The 21,470-nt window shown below is 46.4% G+C and overlaps 3 protein-coding genes across 5 annotated transcripts in view; all 3 read left to right on the top strand.

Moving 5' to 3' along the window:
* The window catches only part of LOC129816780 (sentrin-specific protease 7-like), a 29,907-nt gene extending 20,498 nt beyond the window's left edge, over nucleotides 1–9,409 (top strand). For all 3 annotated transcript variants that reach the window (XM_055871667.1, XM_055871668.1, XM_055871666.1), the window contains 15 exons: nucleotides 887–1,023; nucleotides 2,580–2,711; nucleotides 2,843–2,876; nucleotides 3,338–3,571; nucleotides 3,687–4,126; nucleotides 4,281–4,411; nucleotides 4,557–4,673; nucleotides 4,807–4,926; nucleotides 5,010–5,102; nucleotides 5,478–5,695; nucleotides 7,657–7,712; nucleotides 7,829–7,872; nucleotides 7,963–8,031; nucleotides 8,227–8,377; nucleotides 8,632–9,409. In XM_055871667.1, coding sequence (XP_055727642.1) covers nucleotides 887–1,023; nucleotides 2,580–2,711; nucleotides 2,843–2,876; nucleotides 3,338–3,571; nucleotides 3,687–4,126; nucleotides 4,281–4,411; nucleotides 4,557–4,673; nucleotides 4,807–4,926; nucleotides 5,010–5,102; nucleotides 5,478–5,695; nucleotides 7,657–7,712; nucleotides 7,829–7,872; nucleotides 7,963–8,031; nucleotides 8,227–8,377; nucleotides 8,632–8,796 — 2,141 coding nt within the window. In that variant the 3' untranslated portion in view covers nucleotides 8,797–9,409. The remainder of the gene's footprint in view (nucleotides 1–886; nucleotides 1,024–2,579; nucleotides 2,712–2,842; nucleotides 2,877–3,337; nucleotides 3,572–3,686; nucleotides 4,127–4,280; nucleotides 4,412–4,556; nucleotides 4,674–4,806; nucleotides 4,927–5,009; nucleotides 5,103–5,477; nucleotides 5,696–7,656; nucleotides 7,713–7,828; nucleotides 7,873–7,962; nucleotides 8,032–8,226; nucleotides 8,378–8,631) is intronic.
* An 8,694-nt stretch (nucleotides 9,410–18,103) lies between these two features.
* On the top strand, nucleotides 18,104–21,362 carry LOC129816205 (interphotoreceptor matrix proteoglycan 2-like; the record flags this gene model as incomplete). The annotated part of the gene is made up of 4 exons (XM_055870440.1): nucleotides 18,104–18,365; nucleotides 20,437–20,603; nucleotides 20,870–20,895; nucleotides 21,320–21,362. Coding segments are annotated over 4 exons (498 nt in total), but the record flags the coding sequence as incomplete, so codon positions are not given.
* LOC129816779 (interphotoreceptor matrix proteoglycan 2-like) overlaps nucleotides 21,289–21,470 on the top strand; it is a 34,831-nt gene continuing 34,649 nt past the window's right edge. Inside the window, exon 1 of the mRNA XM_055871665.1 lies at nucleotides 21,289–21,354. The gene's annotated coding sequence lies outside the window, so the exon portion shown is untranslated. The remainder of the gene's footprint in view (nucleotides 21,355–21,470) is intronic.

Below are 21,470 nucleotides of genomic sequence, written 5' to 3'. Positions count from 1 at the left end.
ATTGCTATGGTTACTGCCCCCCCTACATAGCACTAGCTGTGGCCTACAACACTTTGCCATTGCTATGGTTACTGCCCCCCCCCCCCCAACATAGCACTAGCTGTGGCCTACAACACTTTGCCATTGCTATGGTTACTGCCCCCCCCAACATAGCAGGACAGCACTGCTGTCCCTGTCTTTGTTTCATAGTCCATTACACCACAGTCGTGTGTGTGTAATATAGGGTTGGGTGTTATCCAGATGTCCATACCGTTCCAGTACCATACGGTATTACCGGTAGTGCACACAAGGGCGGCTATTTCTTTGCAAACGTAAAAAATAAATAAGTATGCTAACAAAGTACTTGTGAAATCCCATAGCGAGCGCTACGTAAATGCTAACAAGGACAAGCGAACATAAACTAAATGCAAGGACAGACAACCCAGCTCATTAAGTTCTCAAAGGACTACACTCGAACTTAATTCAGTAGAGGATTGATAGTCTGCTGTAACCAAGAATCTTCTGATTTTATAAGTTAGCCACCTATAGCTAGCAAGTTAGCAAATCAAATGCATAGCTGGACCCTTGAGCTGGAGATAGTTAACTTATACTAGTTATAAGATATTTACTTGGCAAACATTTGTAGTGAATTTCTTTTGTAACTTGATCACCTCTCTTTGCTGCTCAACTGTGGAGGTCACATCACATCCACTTCTGTTTGCGCCATGTGCTAGTTGTTAACAAATGTACCTGAATTTAATTGCATTTTTGTGAGTCAAAATTTGAATTTTGAAAATCATACGCTCTTTATTTCAAAATCTCAGTATACAGTATACTGCCCAAGGCTAGTGTGTAACAGTATTTCACTGCAACAGGTTTAATCCGTGTGTGTGTGTGTGTTTTCTAGTTGTTCTCTCCAGTGATGAGGAGGAGGTAGTCACCCCGTCCCGCAGTTCAGTCCTTCGGCCACAGACTGGCGCTAGTGAGTCTAAGCCCCAGAGAAATCATTCTCAGGAACAAATGGTGGCAGAGATGCACTCTAAGGTGGGCAAAAACAACTTCTGACATCACAAAGGATGGAATAGGGGGATCTCACAATGGATGACATCACAGAGGGCAGAATAGGGGACGTGCTGCTTGCTTAGTGAGTACCACTTCCTCCTGGTTCGGCTAACAACGATGCTCGATCCCAGAACCACTGCCTTGCTAGAACATATGACCGCCCTCTTGAAGCGTCTTACAAGTCAGCTCCACGTGTAAAGCTAGCTGTTCAGACACTTCAGGCTGAGGAGTAGGCTTCACACATCCCCATGTTCTACACTAACGCTCATTGACATAGGCTGGTAGCAAAGCTAGCCAAAGGGCATTTTTACCGGTTTAAGTGTTTAAAAAAAGAAGAAGTATAATGCAGTTGATTGGCGACATGACACAAACGTTATGTTAAGCAGGACATTCATACGAGCCTTACAATCCAATTCTAATCTAAAAGAAGTGTGAAATGCACTCATGAGCAACATGTAAATGTAGTTTTTTTTTGCCATCAGTCAAGGTTTTCTGTTAGTTTAAAAGCGACTGAGATTTTGTATGAAAAGCGCTATATAAAATACACCTATTGTCATTGTGAGAACTCTGTGTTTTCCCCTATGGTGGGGAAATTGTGAATAGCGACTCAAGAGTATAGATTACAGTGATGTCACAAAGGGCTGCTCACAGAGGGATGAGAGTACAGAGTCAGGTGGTGTTAGTGAGGGAGGGCGTTGCGTGACTAGACTGGCCCGAGGGGGTAGAACCACCACCTGCTGCCTGCCAGGCTTTAGAGGCCAGTGTGGGGATACTGTAGCTCCCACGCACTGTAGTCGGTCAAATCATAGGAGGACGAGCCAAATGCCCTCGGCTGCACCACAAACAAATGAACACGCATACACTGCATTATCAAAAGTATGTGGACACCTGCTTGTCGAACATCTCATTCCAAAATAATGGTCATTAATATGAGGTTGGTCCTCCCTTTGCTGCTATAACAGCTTCCACTCTTCTAGCAACCGAGAACAGACGATTTATACCAGCTATGCGCTTCAGCACTTGCCGGTCCTGTTCTGTGAGAGTGTGTGGCCTACCACTTTGCGGCTGAGCCGTTGTTGCTCCTAGACGTTTCCACTTCACAATAACAGCACTTACAGTTGACCGGGGCAGCTCTAGCAGAGCAGAAATTTGATGAACTGACTAGTTGGAAAGGTGGCATCCTATGACTGTGCCACGTTGAAAGTCATTGAGGTCTTCAGTAAGGCCATTCTACTGCCAATGTTTTCTATGGAGATTGCATGGCTGTGTGCTGGATTTTATACACCTGTCATCAACGCATGTGGCTGAAATAGCCGAATCCACTAAATTGAAGGGGTGTCCACATAGTTTTGTCTATATATGGTGTATGTTAAACCGATCTGTTAATTAACTAAGTCTCTCGCACACAAACCCTTTCTATCTCTCCTTGTTTATCTGGATTCTCTTGTGCCCTTGTTATCAGAAAGCATGGTTGTTGTGTGCTTGCATGCACTTGTGTGTGTCACTTATCAAAGTGTTTGTGTGTGTGTTTGTTTCAGTTGGTGCCTGTGGTGGTGACCGGATTTGGGGTGGCCCCCTTCCCCAGCACTGAGGACTCTGAGAATATGGGCCTGCCCTTCTCTTCCCTGCACTGTGGGGGGGTCCGTGGGGAGGCCAGCGGGAACCTCAGGGTAATGCTCTGAACACTGTGCTCCGACTGTGGAGAAGATGCAGTACATACTAGAATAAACATTCAGTACATAGCGGCTTGTACTCTTGCAGTGCTTATGTGACGTGTGGCCCTTTCTTTCCTCCTCTGCAGATCACAAACCAAAGAATCATCATACCAATTCAAGGTAATTCAGCACCCCTGGATCTTGTTTTCTGTTGTCGCCACAGCTTTTACCATCCAGTGCTGGTCCTCTATTTAACCTTTAATCCTTTTGGAACAATGGCATTATTACTTGGTCCAACCTGAATGAGACCGCGTGTGGTCGCTAGCCCCTCGTGTGGTGGCTATATAAAAACTATGTCTTGAAATAGATCCTGTTGTGGTCCTCCTGTCTGTCTGCACACCATCCTCATCTTCAGCTGAGTGCACACGTGTGTGTGTGTGTGTGAGACCCTCAGGGCTTTTGTGCTCTTTTTCACCTTTCTGCTGGTGAAATCTGTCTGCAGAGAGCTAACGTGCTTTCCCCTGTGACTCCTGATCACTACTGTATGTGGAATAGTAAGTTTTCCTGGTCTTTGTCTCCTGAATAAGCCCCAGGTTTAGATGACCAGGTTGTTGACCCCTCTCTCTCCCCTCTGTCTTCAGAGCCTTTGGGCCTGGTAGAAGTGATGGTGACTGTGGAGCGCTGTCAGCTGTGGCGGTACAGCGTCTGGGACAGGGAGGAGCTACAGGAGAGAGGGCTGGGGTGGGAGAGTGAGGGGGAGAGGGGGCAGCCCCCCCCCGCCCTCCTCCTCCTCTACGTGTCAGACACCCAGGCAGCCGCCGTCCAAGAAGACCTGAGTGAGCTGTCAATCAAACAGGCCTTAGACCCACCCACTGGTGAGAGCCTGCCTTGTGGAACCAAAGTGTGTGTGTGGTGTTTGCTCAAGTGTGTGTACGCCTATGTGCTATGCAAAGGAATTTGATTGTTGTTTGAATGTGTGTGTGTTCACAGGTCAAGCCAGTCCCTTTCTCTTGCTCACTCTGTGCGACCCTCTGGAGGGGGTGGAGGGGGCTCTCCTTCGCTCCATCCTCGACATCATCTGTCTCAACAACACCCCGCACGTCGACGCTGCACGGCTCCGTGGCAGCTCTCCTGTCAACTGGGTTGTTGACCTCCACAGTCCCCTCCTGTCATTGGATGACAGTCTGGTGCTGGTCAGCAGAACTGGACTGGATCCGCAGCTACTCTCCCTACTGGGCCATAACAGTGCCAAGCCTGGGACAGAGCCAGACCAGGACCAAGAACCAGAACAGGACAGAGACACACCTGGGCTGGAGCTGGACCCTCTGGATCGAGAGGTGGAGGGGGAGTTACAGACACGACCAGACACAGAGACAGACGTACAGATGGAGGAGGAGCAGAGGGAGGTAGAGGTCGTACCCCTCACTGAGGTTGGTAGTACTTTGAGTGTGTTTGAGTGCGGATGTGTGTGTGACTGATGTCAATAAGCTCAACAATAACAAAACCCTAAGCTCGTAACATTTAATAATCAAATTGACAACAAGTAACCCATTATACTACCTCTGTCATTTGTCACTCCTCCAGGGGAGTCCAGTCCAGCCTAGACCCGTGTACACAGTGTGTCACCACAGAACCAGAGGCTCCTACTCTGTGTACCTGGGCCCCAAGCCTGGCTCCAACTGGACCCGGTACACACACCAGGGCCCCACACGCAGGCAAGCTACACAACTTGTTGAGTCTTTGAAACAGGTGTGTTAGCCTGCACACCCAATGAATCTCCAGGACCTGAGACGGAGACACTTGCTGTAGAGAAACCTGTAGATATATGGCTTCACTTCTTTCTCATCCTCCTGTTCTTAGGTTGATCCAGTTTCCTCCACCGCCTTCCAAAGGAGGGATCACCGTGACAACAGAAGATCTGGAGTGCCTTGACAATGGCCAGTTCCTGAATGATGTCATCATCGATTTCTACCTCAAGTGAGTGTGACATCAGTGATTGCATGGAGTATCTACCCTAACGGAGACATGCTCTGTACACAACAAAAAAACAGTTTGGGTCAAAATGGAGGACAGTTTCAACCCCTGCACGGCTCTGTCTCTGTCCCAACAGGTATCTGCTCCTGGAGAGGGCTCCACAAGATGTGGCTGATCGCTCTCATGTCTTCAGCAGCTTCTTCTACAAGCAGCTCACACGTAGAGACAACGCAAGTGAGGACAGCACCAGCATCTCGTAAGTGTGTGTGTGTATTTTGGTTTATCATTCATGCATTTGTATTGCAGTGTATGTTACATGTGTGTGTTGTCTGTCTCCAGAGCGCAGCAGCGGCGGCACCAGAGAGTGAAGACATGGACACGACATGTGGACATCTTCAAGAAAGACTTCCTGTTTGTGCCTGTCAATCAGGAGTGAGTGACACACACACACACACACACACACACACACACACACACACACACACACACACACACACACACACACACACACACACACACACACACACACACACACACACACACACACACACACACACACACAGTTTTGATTTAAAAACAACTTTTTTTTTTTACTATTACACATTCTGTTTTCCTTAACCCTAAACCTAACCCCACTCTTAACCCAAAACCATAAACCTAACCCTTGAGCTTAAAATAGCATTTGAACTAATTCCTACCCTTTTAGGACATTTGGGGTCCTGATAATGTAGGAAAAGAAGTACACGCACACATACACGCGCATCAATAAACCATGTGACTTATAGTGCTTTCTTCCTTGTATGACAGAGCCCACTGGTACTTGGTGGTGATCTGCTTCCCTGGCCTGGAGGATCCCCAGTGTGAGGAGTGGAGCAGCCCAGCCTCGCTGAGGGGAACAGGGGTGGAGAAGCCAGGCAAGGCCCAGGCTGAAGAGAAGGCCTCCGGGTCTGAAAAGCTTAATGGTGTCACTGATGTTCCCCCTGGTCCCACCAACACTGACAACCAAGACAAACTGACACTTACAGGTATGTGTGACTAAACTATTCTCATCATGTCTCTCACAGGACGTTAGACCTTTGTGAAAACATTACATTTACATTTAAGTCATTTAGCAGACGCTCTTATCCAGAGCGACTTACAAATTGGTGCATTCACCTTATATCCAGTGGAACAGCCACTTAACAATAGTGCATCTAAATCTTTTAGGGGGGTGGGGGGGGGTTAGAAGGATTACTTTATCCTATCCTAGGTATTCCTTAAAGAGGTGGGGTTTCAGGTGTCTCCGGAAGGTGGTGATTGACTCCGCTGACCTGGCGCCGTGAGGGAGTTTGTTCCACCATTGGGGTGCCAGAGCAGCGAACAGTTTTGACTGGGCTGAGCGGGAACTGTACTTCCTCAGAGGTAGGGAGGTCGAGCAGGCCAGAGGTGGATGAACGCAGTGCCCTTGTTTGGGTGTAGGGCCTGATCAGAGCCTGAAGGTACGGAGGTGCCGTTCCCCTCACAGCTCCGTAGGCAAGCACCATGGTCTTGTAGCGGATGCGAGCTTCAACTGGAAGCCAGTGGAGAGAGCGGAGGAGCGGGGTGACGTGAGAGAACTTTGGAAGGTTGAACACCAGACGGGCTGCGGCGTTCTGGATGAGTTGTAGGGGTTTAATGGCACAGGCAGGGAGCCCAGCCAACAGCGAGTTGCAGTAATCCAGACGGGAGATGACAAGTGCCTGGATTAGGACCTGCGCCGCTTCCTGTGTGAGGCAGGGTCGTACTCTGCGAATGTTGTAGAGCATGAACCTACAGGAACGGGCCACCGCCTTGATGTTAGTTGAGAACGACAGGGTGTTGTCCAGGATCACGCCAAGGTTCTTAGCGCTCTGGGAGGAGGACACAATGGAGTTGTCAACCGTGATGGCGAGATCATGGAACGGGCAGTCCTTCCCCGGGAGGAAGAGCAGCTCCGTCTTGGCGAGGTTCAGCTTGAGGTGGTGATCCGTCATCCACACTGATATGTCTGCCAGACATGCAGAGATGCGATTCGCCACCTGGTTATCAGAAGGGGGAAAGGAGAAGATTAATTGTGTGTCGTCTGCATAGCAATGATAGGAGAGACCATGTGAGGATATGACAGAGCCAAGTGACTTGGTGTATAGCGAGAAAAGGAGAGGGCCTAGAACAGAGCCCTGGGGGACACCAGTGGTGAGAGCACGTGGTGCGGAGACAGATTCTCGCCACGCCACCTGGTAGGAGCGACCTGTCAGGTAGGACGCAATCCAAGCGTGGGCCGCGCCGGAGATGCCCAACTCGGAGAGGGTGGAGAGGAGGATCTGATGGTTCACAGTATCAAAGGCAGCCGATAGGTCTAGAAGGATGAGAGCAGAGGAGAGAGAGTTAGCTTTAGCAGTGCGGAGCGCCTCCGTGACACAGAGAAGAGCAGTCTCAGTTGAATGACTAGTCTTGAAACCTGACTGATTTGGATCAAGGTCATTCTGAGAGAGATAGCAGGAGAGCTGGCCAAGGACGGCACGTTCAAGAGTTTTGGAGAGAAAAGAAAGAAGGGATACTGGTCTGTAGTTGTTGACAACCATCAAACTTACATAATATTTCAACATGAGTGAATATTTGCATTGCTCTAGGAAGTATGACTATGTGTAGTCTAGATAAATGCACCTTCTTTCAGATGTATTTGGGCACAGAATGAAAAACTAAAGCTGTGGCAGGATGGAGCCAGAACATTTAGGAGAGAGAATTGTTTAAGAGCTGCTCTGGTTTTTTGTAATCCAAAAACAATCAGAACACCAGTCACAGACAGAAACCGGGAATGACGCCGGAACTAAATGGGCTTTAATCTACTGTGTTTTTATGAGACTAAGACACAATCCATTCTCTATGGCACTGTGCTGCGATAACATACATCATGACCGTAAGAACTACTGAAACCCTGGGATGGAACATGAGGAGGATAATGCTGCTGATGATGATGTTTCCTCTGTAGTTTCAGAGAGTGTTGTCCAGGGTGACTCAGTACTCCAGCCCCCTTCTGGTCCTCCGGTAAGACACAACTGTCTTTAGGGCTCTTATGTTGGGTCTCAAGTTCTCATTTCATTGTTTTCCGTCTCTCTCCCTCGGTTCTTTTTCTTACCTTCTGTCATTCTTCTTCTCCCTAGGACTGCACTGAGAAGACCTGCCATAGAGAGAATGTCTGTAAAAGGTGAGTGGAAAGACACACACACCTACACATACAAAGAGCTCATAACTGGATGTTTATATGCAATTGTGAAATGCTTTTCTCTTATCTCAGACCCTGCATTCTCATCATGGACTCCCTCAAGTTCTCTCTCCATGAGCGTGTCTTCAAACTTTTACGGGAGTGAGTGTGTTCACTTTTCGTGTGTGTTAAATATCTGTAGACAGAATGGGTGTGTATATGCCTGTGTGTGTGTTAGATATCTGTAGACAGAATGGAAGGGTGTGTGTGTGTGTGTGTGTGTGTGAGTGAGTGAGTGAATATGTTCCTTATGGGTGTTAAATGTACTCTCTCTCTCTCTCTGTGTCTCTGTGTCAGGTACCTGCAGTCAGAGTGGGAGGTGCGTCAGGGCTCTGTGCGTGAGTTCAGTTCTGAGCAGATGAGAGGCTCCCACTGTAAAGTCCCTCTACAGGACAACAGCAGTGACTGCGGCCTATACCTGCTGCAATACGTTGAGAGTTTCCTGCAGGTAACTATGTACCTGAAATAAGAATGCACACATACATACGCATTCACACACTTCCCACCTGTAACCAGCCGGGTATTGAACTGTTGTGTCTGAACAACCCAAGACCATGTTAGCCAACTGAGCTAAAGCTTGAGTCTTCTGGTCTCAGGCAAGGTTACTTATGTTTTTCTCTTATGAGAACATACTCACAAACACATATGCTGGCATACACCTACAGACACCTTGTATCTCTCTCCTGACCTTTCTCCCTTTAGGACCCTGTGGTGCACTTTGAGCTCCCCCTGCGCCTAGAACACTGGTTCCCACGGCAACAGGTGCGGAGGAAACGAGACGAAATCAGGGACCTGGTGTTGAACCTGTACAGACACCAGAGGGGCATGGTGGGTAGTATAGGAAACATGGGAAATGTAGGCAGTTAGGCACAGTAACCGCCTTCGGAATCTGCTCATGCTGAGCAACCAGGAAATTGACATTTCAGCCAGTGATATGGAAATATGATTTCTTAGACAATAAGCGTATGTAGTTGTTTCACCGGCCAGCAGGGCCGTTCAAACATACAGTACATGCAGATGTCTCATCATGTCAACAAGAAATTAGCCCCTAACATCAGATGTTGCTTTAATGATGTAAATCCAACTGAGGATGGATATAAAAGACTTGCTGTTGAGTTGCTGTAGCTCAGGTTCTTGTTTGAAGTTGGTGCATTAAAGGGTCATTCCACAGTAATTCAACAGTTAAAACTGTTATTCTTTACCGTTTCAGTAGAATGCCCCTTTAAAGAGTCTGTCCCCACTGCACCTTCTAGATAGAACCACATACCACCACTATAGCCTCATTTAACACAAGAGATCAGATTCAACAGGGTTTCCCTTTTATTCTTTTACCTGTTTTATGATGAATTTCCCCCCCATGTGATTCTATTGTAAATGTTATGTCAGTTTGATTTTTATATGTGGATTTTGTTTTAAAATGTACATTTTGATGAAAACGTGTTTTGAATATGAAATATAATAAATGCATTTGTAGTCGGAATTATAATTCATTACCCAGGAGGTGACCTACTGGCACAACCAACTTAGCCGAGTGGTTGTAAAACAAACATACAGATTTCGGGGTAAAGCTGGGGGGGGGGGGGATTTTGTAGGATTTAGGAAAGAGTCTCTGGCCCTGTCCAGAAACAACCCCTAGCCATTAGCATTGTGTTGATCTGATTTGTGTGTGTCAAATCCAATCACATTTTATTTGTCACATGCGCCAAATACAACAGCAGAGAGAACAGTCGATGACCTGGGTGGCTGGAGTCTTTGACAATTTTTAGGTACTTCCTCTGACACAGCCTTTGTGAAGAGGTCCTGGATGGCAGCAAGCTTGGCCCCAGTGATTTATTGGGCCGTTCGCACTACCCTCTGTAGATGCCGAGCATTTGCCATACCAGGCAGTGATGCAACCAGTCTGGATGCTCTCTGGTGCAGCTGTAGAACCTTTTGACGATCTGAGGACCCATGATAAATCTTTTCAGTCTCCTGAGGGGTTTTGTCGTGCCCTCTTCACGACTGTCTTGGTATGCTTGGACCATGTTGGTGATGTGGACACCAAGGAACTTGAAGCTCTAAACCTGCTCCACTGCAGCCCCGTTGATGAGAATGGGGGCGTGCTCGGTCCTCTTTTTCCTGTAGTCCACAATCATCTCCTTTATCTTGATCATGTTGAGGGAGAGGTTGTTGTCCTGGCACCACACGGCCAGGTCTCTGACTTCCTCCCTATAGGGTGTCTTGTCAGTGATCAGGCCTACCACTGTTGTGTCATCGGCGAACTTGATGATGATGTTGGAATCGTGCCTGGCCGTGCAGTCATGAGTGAACAGGGAGTACAAGAGGGGACTGAACACGCACCCCTGAGGGTTTTCTGTGTTGAGGATGAGCGTGGCGGATGTGTTGTTACCTACCCTCGTTCTTTCTCTCGGAGGACCTGAGCCCTAGGACCATGCCTCAGGACTACCTGGCATGATGACTCCTTGCTGTCCCCAGTCCACCTGACCGTGCTGCTGCTCCAGTTTCAACTGTTCTGCCTGCGGCTATGGAACCCTGACCTGTTCACCGGACGTGCTACCTGTCCCAGACCTGCTGTTTTCAACTCTCTAGAGACCGCAGGACCGGTAGAGATACTCTTAATGATCGGCTATGAAAAGCCAACTGACATTTACTCCTGAGGTGCTGACTTGCTGCACCCTCGACAATTACTGTGATTATTATTATTTGACCATGCTGGTCATTTATGAACATTTGAACATCTTGGCCATGTTCTGTTATAATCTCCACCCGGCACAGCCAGAAGAGGACTGGCCACCCCTCATAGCCTGGTTCCTCTCTAGGTTTATTCCTAGGTTTTGGCCTTTTCTAGGGAGTTTTTCCTAGCCACCGTGCTTCAACACCTGCTTTGCTTGCTGTTTGGGGTTTTAGGCTGGGTCTCTGTACAGCACTTTGAGATATCAGCTGATGTAAGAAGGGCTATATAAATACATTTGATTTGATACCCTTACCACCTGGGGGCAGCCCATCACCCCCAGGAAGTCCAGGATCCAGTTGCAAAAGGTGATTAGTTCCAGGGTCCTTAGCTTTTTGATAAGCTTTGAGGGCACTATCGTGTTGAACGCTGAGCTGTAGTCAATGAATAGCATTCTCACATAGGTGTTCCTTTTGTCCAGGTGGGAAAGGGCAGTGTGGCGTGCAGTAGAGATTGCATCATCTGTGGATCTGTTGGGGCAGTATACAAATTGGAGTGGGACTAGGCAGCTCTAGCCTTTAGCTCAGTGCGGATATTCCCTGTAATCCATGGCTTCTGGTATGTACATACGGTCACTGTGGGGACGACGTCATCGATGCACTTACTGATGAAGCCAATGACTGATGTGGTGTACTCCTCAATGCCATCAGAGGAATCCCGGAACATATTCCAGTCTGCTAGCAAAACAGTCCTGTAGTTCAGCATCTGCTTCATCTGACCACTTTTCTATTGCTCTAGTCACTGCTGCTTCCTGCTTTAATTTTTGCTTTAAGCAGGAATCAGGAGGATAGAATTATAGTCAGATTTGCCAATTGGAGGGCGAGGCAGAGCTTTGTACGCGTCTGTGTGGAGTAAAGGTGGTCCAAAGTATTTTTTCCTCTGGTTGCACATTTAACATGCTGATAGAAATTTGGTAAAACGGATTTAAGTTTCCCTGCGTTAAAGTCCCCAGCTACTAGGAGCGCCGCATCTGGATGAGTGTTTTCCTGTTTGCTTATGGCGGAATACAGATCATTCAATGCTGTCTTAGTGCCAGCCTCTGACTGTGGTGGTATGTAAACGGCTACTAAAATGTAGATTGTGGTAGATAGTGTGGTCTACAGCTTATCATGAGATACTCTTCCTCAGGCGAGCAATACCTTGAGACTTCCTTAGATATCGTGCACCAGCTGTTATTTACAAAAATACATAGTCCGCCGCCCCTCGTCTTACCAGACGCCGCTGTTCTATCCTGCCAGTACAGCTTATAACCGGCCAGCTGTATGTTGATAGTGTCGTCATTCAGCCACAACTCTGTGAAGCGTAAGATATTCTAGTTTTGAATGTCCCATTGGTAGTTTAATCTTCTGTGTAGGTCAACTATTTTATTCTCCAAAGATTGCATGTTTACTAGCAGAATGGAAGGAAGTGGAGGTTTATTCGATCGCCTACGAATTCTCAGAAAGCAGCCCGCCCTCTGGCCCTTTTTTCTCTGCCGCCTCTTCAGGGGAAGCACAGGGATTTGGGCCAGTTCCAGAGAAAGCAGCATATTGTTCACGTCAGACTCGTTAAAGGAAAAAAAGGATTCTGCCAGTCTGTGGTGAGTAATTGCAGTCCTGATGTCCAGAAGTCATTTTCGGTCATATGAGACGGTAGCGGCAGCATTATTTAAAAAAGAGGTAAAAAAAGAAGTTACAAATAAACAAAAAGAAAAATTGGTGCCATTGTGTATGGGATATGATACCGCAACATTTTATAGACCCCCAGCTGTCTGATAAGAGGGTTATAAAAACACAACCCCTTGGTTAGTGTGAGATCGAGCTCACACGTAAACAACACTTCAGCCTAAACTGGACGGACTGAGGTTGGGCGTATGGAAATCTCCAGGAATAGTATTATTTGTTGCCAGGAGGTAAATGCTGATTTTAGGTGATTCCAGGTCATAGATTAGCAACCGTAGTTTGTAGGTGTTAGTGTTAGTAAGAGCAGAAATTTTACTGCAGTAGAAATCCTTTGGCGGGTGTTTTTTCAGGACTCCCAAGTCCAAACTTTATTTTTTTAAATACAGTTTTTGGATTGAAAAACGCTTTCAGTGTAAAGTTAAACCACTGAAACAAGATATACATCAATTATCTTTTCACATACTTATTTTTTTAATAATAAACTGCTCAAAAAAATAAAGGGAACACTTAAACAACACAATGTAACTCCAAGTCAATCACACTTCTGTGAAATCAAACTGTCCACTTAGGAAGCAACACTGATTGACAATAAATTTCACATGCTGTTGTGCAAATGGAATACACAACAGGTGGAAATTATAGCCAATTAGCAAGACACCCCCAATAAAGGAGTGGTTCTGCAGGTGGTGACCACAGACCACTTCTCAGTTCCTATGCTTCCTGGCTGATGTTTTGGTCACTTTTGAATGCTGGCGGTGCTTTCACTCTAGTGGTAGCACGAGATGGAGTCTACAACCCACACAAGTGGCTCAGGTAGTGCAGCTCATCCAGGATGGCACATCAATGCGAGCTGTGGCAAGAAGGTTTGCTGTGTCTGTCAGCGTAGTGACCAGAGCATGGAGGCGCTACCAGGAGACAGGCCAGTACATCAGGAGACGTGGAGGAGGCCGTAGGAGGGCAACAACCCAGCAGCAGGACCGCTACCTCCGCCTTTGTGCAAGGAGGAGCACTGCCAGAGCCCTGCAAAATGACCTCCAGCAGGCCACAAATGTGCATGTGTCTGCTCAAACGGTCAGAAACAGACTCCATGAGGGTGGTATGAGGGCCCGACGTCCACAGGTGGGGGTTGTGCTTACAGCCCAACACCGTGCAGGACGTTTGGCATTTGCCAGAGAACACCAAGATTGGCAAATTCGCCACTGGCGCCCTGTGCTCTTCACAGATGAAAGCAGGTTCACACTGAGCACATGTGACCGATGTGACAGAGTCTGGAGACGCCGTGGAGAACGTTCTGCTGCCTGCAACATCCTCCAGCATGACCGGTTTGGCGGTGGGTCAGTCATGGTGTGGGGTGGCATTTCTTTGGGGGGCCCCACAGCCCTCCATGTGCTCGCCAGAGGTAGCCTGACTGCCATTAGGTACCGAGATGAGATCCTCAGACCCCTTGTGAGACCATATGCTGGTGCGGTTGGCCCTGGGTTCCTCCTCTCCTAATGCAAGACAATGCTAGACCTCATGTGGCTGGAGTGTGTCAGCAGTTCCTGCAAGAGGAAGGCATTGATGCTATGGACTGGCCCGCCCGTTCCCCAGACCTGAATCCAATTGAGCACATCTGGGACATCATGTCTCGCTCCATCCACCAACGCCACGTTGCACCACAGACTGTCCAGAAGTTGGCGCATGCTTTAGTCCAGGTCTGGGAGGAGATCCCTCAGGAGACCATCCGCCACCTCATCAGGAGCATGCCCAGGCGTTGTAGGGAGGTCATACAGACACGTGGAGGCCACACACACTACTGAGCCTCATTTTGACTTGTTTTAAGGACATTACATCAAAGTTGGATCAGGCTGTAGTGTGGTTTTCCACTTTTAATTTTGAGTGTGACTCCAAGTCCAGACCGCTATGGGTTGATAAATTTGATTTCCATTGATAATTTTTGTGTGATTTTGTTGTCAGCACATTCAACTATGTAAAGAAAAAAGTATTTAATAAGAATTTCATTCATTCAGATCTAGGATGTGTTATTTTAGTGTTCCCTTTTACTTTTTTGAGCAGTGTATATTCTTTGAGAACTAACAATCACCAAAATAATAGCTAGACTGTCAGGGGAATTGAAAATTCCCAAAACAAATCATTTAACAGTATTGATTTTGTTATTCAGTTTGGGCAAAAGAACAGAGCCTTAGCCATGGCAAAATGCATAGAATTGCAGGAAATTGCATTCTTTAAAACTGAAAAATTTGGGGAATTGCAGGAAATTGGCTTAAAAATGCCACACGCACCACCGAAACCCCTTTTTTATCCAGAAAAAAACCTGGTAAGAGGAAAACAAACATTTTGATTGGATGAATCTTCCATCCTGATTAGAAGGAAGATTATACTGATTATGCCACATACATTACAAAACATTAAGTTGTACATGGGTGCCAACTGTCCCAATCAGTTCCATTCACTCCCATTCAATGGGAGGTCCCTCTTCTTTATGCCGGTATACTTCCTCAATATTCTTAGGAATGATGACATCACAGTCTAATCTCTCTTGGTACCATCCCTCGTTGTTGTTGTTGACATGAGGTTGTCTAGACTCCGAACAAGGTTTTACTGTCTCCCAGATTAGGTCTATTAACTGTCTCTGACTCAGACAAACCCTCTGTGACTCCCCTCTGATGCCCTGTAATCCCACTGCACCTCCAACTCCTACCTCCCAGTTTAGACCAGTGTGGGTGGGGAAAGCCCTTGATGATGGTCCCAGCTCTAAAATGGTTGTGAATAGACCTGGATAAGGACTACAACGTTCCAAACCTCTGTTACCTTCTCTATGAAAGATAAAGAACAACGAGCATCAAACAGTCAGCAAGAGTTAACGTTCAACACTGGTCATGTCGCTGATTCCATGCAGTGAGGATTTTGTTACTCATTTTATAGCTTAAGTCAGTATAGCTACAGTAGATTTGTCATTGTTTCGGGGGGAACCTGCCTCAGCCACCACAGATGGGTAGCAGTTACCTGAATGATCCGTGGCAGTCATTTGGTGCCGAAACACTGTCCACATGGCAGCTATCAGTGCAGGATGCTTTGTTTCTCAATGGCTGCCCAGCTGTCCTGCCGATGATATGAGGTTACAGGGTAAAGAGCTCAGGGCATTACAGAGTGAGTGGGGCTATGCAGGCCATTGTAGTCACCATGTATCAGCACAATGGTCCTGCCAATTATTTCAACCAAAAGCCTGGGACAGTGATGGAGACTTTGGCTACCTATCAGACCTGATAAGATCAGATAGGTAGCAATATAGAATCGCAACACTTTGCCCTCTGATTGGCTAGGTGGAATTCCGGCCATGTTGGCAATGGAGGTTTCAAGACAATTACGTTGGAACTAATGAGCTTAGTTTTGGCGAAAAAATCCTCCCAAAACCAAAGGTTTCTCTATACTTTAGACGCAGTTGATGGCCTGTAGATAGGCTAGTGTTTGTACTACAACAAAGAGTGATTGCGTGCAACAGTAAGTGCTATGGTAAGTTCATTAGCCCAGGATCACTGTCTGTCCACCCGCTGAACTCTTTATTCCCATTTTTAAGATGAATTGAACATCCTTAACCTACAGTACATTGTCTACTACTGTGTAACCTTTAACTGTTAATCTGGAGTCTAATGGATGGACTGATTCCTCATGAATATACAGTAGCTCACCACCTTATTTGGAATTTCAGGTCCTTTTCTGAATTGACCAAATAAAATCATTGGACCCAAAAACTGTTTATGAAAAATAATTGCGAGAACATATAAAACTGCCATTTTGGTGACTCGTAAGAGTCAGTGTAACAACAGGGTCCATATCCACATGGGAAAGTGAAGGGTGAAAGCTCCCAGCTTTGCGCACACAGAGGATTCTGTCTGCCGCCTCTCAGCCCATCATCTCCTAGACCACTTGTTCCATAATCACTCCCATGTCTGACTGTGTGTGTCTGAGACTTGCACACACATGTATGCATGTGTCTATGTAGCCTACATGATGTGATATACGCTGAGTGTACAAAACATTAAGAACACCTTCCTAATATTGAGTTGCACCCCACCTTTTGCCCACGAAACAGCCTCAATATTTCAGGGCATGGACTCTACAAGGTGTCGAAAGCATTCCACAGGGATGCTGGCCCATGTTGACTCCAATGCTTCCCACAGTTGTGTCAAATTGTCTGGATGTCCTTTTGGGTGGTGGACCATTCTTGATACACACAGGAAACTGTTGAGTGTGAAAAACCCAGCAGCGTTGCAGTTCTTGCCTACTACCATATCCCGTTCAAAGGCGCTTCAATATTTTGTCTTGCCAATTTTAACCCTCTGAATGGCACACACACAATCTATATCTCAATTGTCTTGAGGCTTAAAAATCCTTCTTTAACCTGTCTGCTCCCCTTCATCTACACTGATTGAAGTGGATTTAACAAGTGACATCAATAAGGGATCAGAGCTTTCACCTGGATTCACCTGGTCACTGGACCATGCTGTGCTCATGTCATGGAAAGAGCAGGTGTTTTTAATGTTTTGTATGTGTAGCCTGTACAATATGATGACTAGTAGGACCTACCCAGGTTGTGTATTATTAATTTATGGGGTATCACTGGAATCTAACCTGCTTGACCTTAGCTAAGGTGAGGCTCCTTAAATTTAGACTCCAGCCGCACAGTACCTAATTCCCTGATGATGATTTATTTTAAACCCTCTAAATCCTTCCCATCCAGAAGATGTTTTATAAATGAAGGATTTCATTGGGCTGTGAACAAACCGACTCGACCAGCCTCTTTGACACAACTACAAATGATCGAGGAGTTTGCTAAAGCACAACCAGATGTCATTATGGTTAAACTCAGTGTTTCCTAGTCCATGTCTAATGGCCCTATGAACTATGAAGGATTATAACAGCACTGACCTGCTCAAATCATAAACCTGAACATTACCCTCAGGTGAAGATTTAGAGAGCTAGCTATCTGTTAGTTCTACTAAGACTGAAAATATAGGCCTCAGCCAGTTCCAGCCTTGAGTGGAGTTTCATTTTGACCAGGACTGTCTGGTACCTTGCACTTACAGCCGTCTCTCTCTGCGGGTGGCCTCTCTTCCCTCCCCCTTTCCCATCTCTCTCTCATCCACGTTTCCCTCGCACTAAGCACCAATCCCAGTATTACACCAGTAACGTCTTAACAAGCTGCTCTAAAGGGCTTAGCCAACAAGATTAGAGAGCAAAAAAAATCTCTCTCTCAATTGGCCATCTGCCTACCTGTGGCCATGAGCTGTTCTTCAGCACCACACACCTTCCTCAGCCCACGGAAGGAAGGAACGGAGGGCATCACTTTATTTTAACTAGCCACAGTGCTTCTACACCTGCATTGCTTGCTGTTTGGGGTTTTAGGCTGGGTTTCCGTACAGCACTTTGAAATATCAGCTGATGTAAGAAGGGCTTTATAAATAAATGTGATTTGACTTTATCTAATCACTTCATGATTATTGGTGAGGAACTGATGCGTTTGCTGGATTTTGAACTATGCAAACTCGTAAGGAGGGACTAATACCATTTTTCAACCCCTCTGAGTTAAAACTACTACGGATTTAAGATGTCGGACTCTTTATTGAAATGTATTTTGTGTACACTTCCGTTCATTTTAGCGTTCACACTTTTGGGAATAAGAACAGGTATGTATTTGTGTAGGTAGGACAAATAATCAATCTACACATGAATCTATTACAATTTCAGAAGGAGTTGTTGTCCAATGTTATGTGTTTAATGTTTTGTCACAGATGCTGCATCTGGAGAAGGTCCTATTCTTCCTGATGGACAGGATCTTTATTTCAAAACAGTTGGCATTTCACCCATTCTATCGGTTCTTCAAAGCATAGTTCAGTCACCTGTCCTCAAGGTTTCACACAAGGACCATGGAGCTACCCACCGACAGAAGCGAAACGTCCTTTTCCCCAGTGGGGTCAAACTCTGCGGGCAGGAGAGTGTGCAACAAGCCATCGCAAATCACCTCAGCTATTTTCACCTTCGAGGTGAGTTATTTAGATTGCTGGGCTATGGCATAATGTTCACTACATTACAACCACCACTCACTGACCTGTATGGATAATTCTGGAGATAGAAGTAGCCCGTAAGCACAGATCTGGAATCTGTTTACCCTTCCCAAATTGTAACCTCAACCGTTGGGGGGTAGAAAGACAACGAACTTAAGATCAGTGTCTAGGCTTAACTTCACACTTTATCCGATAGGCTCTATACTGTTTAGTGCTGTGCAGTGTGCTTATCCTTTAGATGTCCGGTTGTGTGTGTCTCTTGCCTCTAGCCAGGGATTTTAAAAGTGGGCAGTTGCAACACAAGTCAGCGGTGGGAGAGGCCTACACATACTGTAACATCTATGGGCCTACATGAGTTCTCGGTCCTCCCGGTCCCTCAGTTCCAAGTCTGTGGTCTTATAATGGCGTTTAGAACAATCATTATTTACCCCTCCCTCCGCTCCTCTTATCAAAGGCCTTCACCTCATGGAGTAGTGCTTGAAGTGCTGCGGATGTCATGTCTGTTGGAAGATTAGTGCTTGCCCACAGACCTATGGCCAGTTGTGCATTTACCTCCAGATTGGCTTGGGCTACTGACTGCAGGTATTAGCTGATCCCAGATCTACACATGTGGCACGTTCTGGCAACCCTTACCCAGACCGTGGAGTAGGTCTACATCCTTTACTCACCCAGCCCTAGACACGTGAGATGTGTGTCAACTGCATTGAGATATTTGGGTCTCAACCTATATGCCCTCTCCAGCATCAGATATTCAGCAACATCTGCTCTACTTTAGATTCATTTCCTGGCGATCAGTAAGTCACACTGTAAGTCAAGATAAACCCATTTAGAGCCCCTGTACTGCTCTTCGAGAGACAGGGAGGGGGAGAGAGAGTGACTCCTGAGAAGGACGTTGGGCGGGAGCAGACCGGTTAAAAGTCTAACGCTCAGAACATGTGTCCGTCCACTCAGGAGAGAGAGACAGAGGCTTAGGGTTCTGAGAGGGAGGAGCTTAGAAGAATCTGTGGGCCTGTTAGTGGCTCGTCTGTGATGAGTGTGCAGGACAGCTCTGCATGTGACTCCAGTCTGGTGGGCTGCTGAGACAATGACCTGGCTGGACTCCATTAGAGGGCTGCTAACACTCCCTGGCTGTTTGGCTAACCCTTGAGTTTCCCGATGAATAGTAAAGCTATTCCAGGACCTTCTCTATACTATGCTTTATGAAAATGTATAGTTAAAAATGTTTAAAACTTCAATGAGATTGGTCAAATTTGGCAATCAAGACGTTAGTTTCAGCCCAATACTTACTAAAACACCTGATTTAAACATCTGCTCATGAAGACCTTCTTCCAGATGGGCTGGAACAAATCCCTCCCCGTAGCTCTTTAGACCAGGGCCGTGGTTGGTGATTGTGTAGATAGGTGAGCACAATGATTGTTGAGATAGTACTGTATTATGTAGATGCAGTTGTTAAAGTTGAATTGAGAGGAGAATAGCTGGGACAGCGTTAAGGGAGATACTGTGCCGTAGGAACTCATCTGTAACCGTATTAACCTATGGGGATTGGGAGATGCTTTGGCTCCAGGGAGCAGAACAGTGAGGGTCGAGTAGGTAGCTACAGGTCATTGTGTTGGAGACCTGTTATTTTTTTCTTCATTTATTTCACCTTTATTTAACCAGGTAGGCCAGTTGAGCACAAGTTCTCATTGTACTCACCTGTAATCGGATTTACAGTATGGAAAGGGGTTACATCACTGGTTTGGCAGTGGCATGACATTGGAGAGTGATACTGAGGTCAGGCAGACAGGTACACAACATGCTAAACATGGAATCAGTTGACTCTGACCTGGCAGGGGGTATGTACTGTACAACACTTAAATCCACACTGTGATCCACACATGAGCTAAGATGCTAGCTAAGATTTACCTCAGGGGGTCACAGCTATAGAACTGGAGGGCCACAGCCTCGGGTGGTTTTCCTACCTGCTCCTTGTCATCCTTAGAGAACGTTTTCTACCAAGTGAATGGGTTCTTTCACCAATCAGTGACATTAGTGTGTGTGTGTGTTTTAGTGTGTCAGGAGACGCTGTGGGAAGCCTTCAAGATTTTCTGGGACCGCCTCCCGAACCAGGAAGAGTACCAGACCTGGATGAGTCGGTGCCTGGACGGCACGACCACTGCTCTGGAGATGGGCAACAACTTCAGCCAATCAGAGGAGCACCTGGCCCTGGTTGAGAGTGTGAGTGGGCTGTTTTTGAAAGCGGGGGGGGGGGGGGGGGGTAGTGGGTGCATAGGGGATATGAGTCTTTTCAGTCTCCATGAAAGTACCATCATCATGTATATCTACTACCTGTACATCATCATTCATCCAAAAAGTCATAGTTTCCAGCTGATTTTTGTTTGTTTATTTAACGTTATTTTGTGTATGTAACAATTATAATCCTGCTTCAGTTATTACTGTACTTGCTCCTGTAACATTTCTGCCTTCTGTCTATCCAATTTCAGAGAATGTCAGTGACAGTGTTAAAAAGGCAAGGCATCATATCATATTCACTTTATTTGCCGTTGTAACCACTCTTTGAGCGTATTCACTGGGCATTACCCTTGTATTACATGTCTCATTCATTTTCCCATTGCTGTTCTCTCTACTTCTGTTCTATCAACTGTAGTGATGCCACCAACTCATGGTTACATATGTGCAGGTAAGGTTCTGAAGGTTCTTCAACCTTACCTGGCCATATTACTCCTCATCCTCTGCACCCTCTGCTGTGCCCATAGAGATAGATACAGTGTATATATCTCTACGGCTGCTGTGCCCATATCCACTCCATGTAGAACCCCAAACATTGTCATGTGCTTCTTAAATTACTCTTTAAAAAAAACTTTTTATAATTTGAATTGATGAGATCTGTGAGTGAAACCTCTTTCTAACTGTGACTGATTGTTGTTCCACAGCACCCAGACTCCAGACACAGAACAGGAGGATCAAGGTCAGTAACACACGCATCTTTCATCCCTCCTTTATCTCTGTCTCGCTCTCTCTGTCTCTCTTGCTCTCTCTGTCTCTCTCGACCCCATCTCCCTCTATCCCAGTAGAGCTGTTTAA

The sequence above is a fragment of the Salvelinus fontinalis genome, chromosome 19 (assembly GCF_029448725.1).
Source record: "Salvelinus fontinalis isolate EN_2023a chromosome 19, ASM2944872v1, whole genome shotgun sequence".
Classification (NCBI taxonomy): Eukaryota; Metazoa; Chordata; class Actinopteri; order Salmoniformes; family Salmonidae; genus Salvelinus; species Salvelinus fontinalis.
This window is presented reverse-complemented; position numbering and strand designations above follow the sequence as displayed.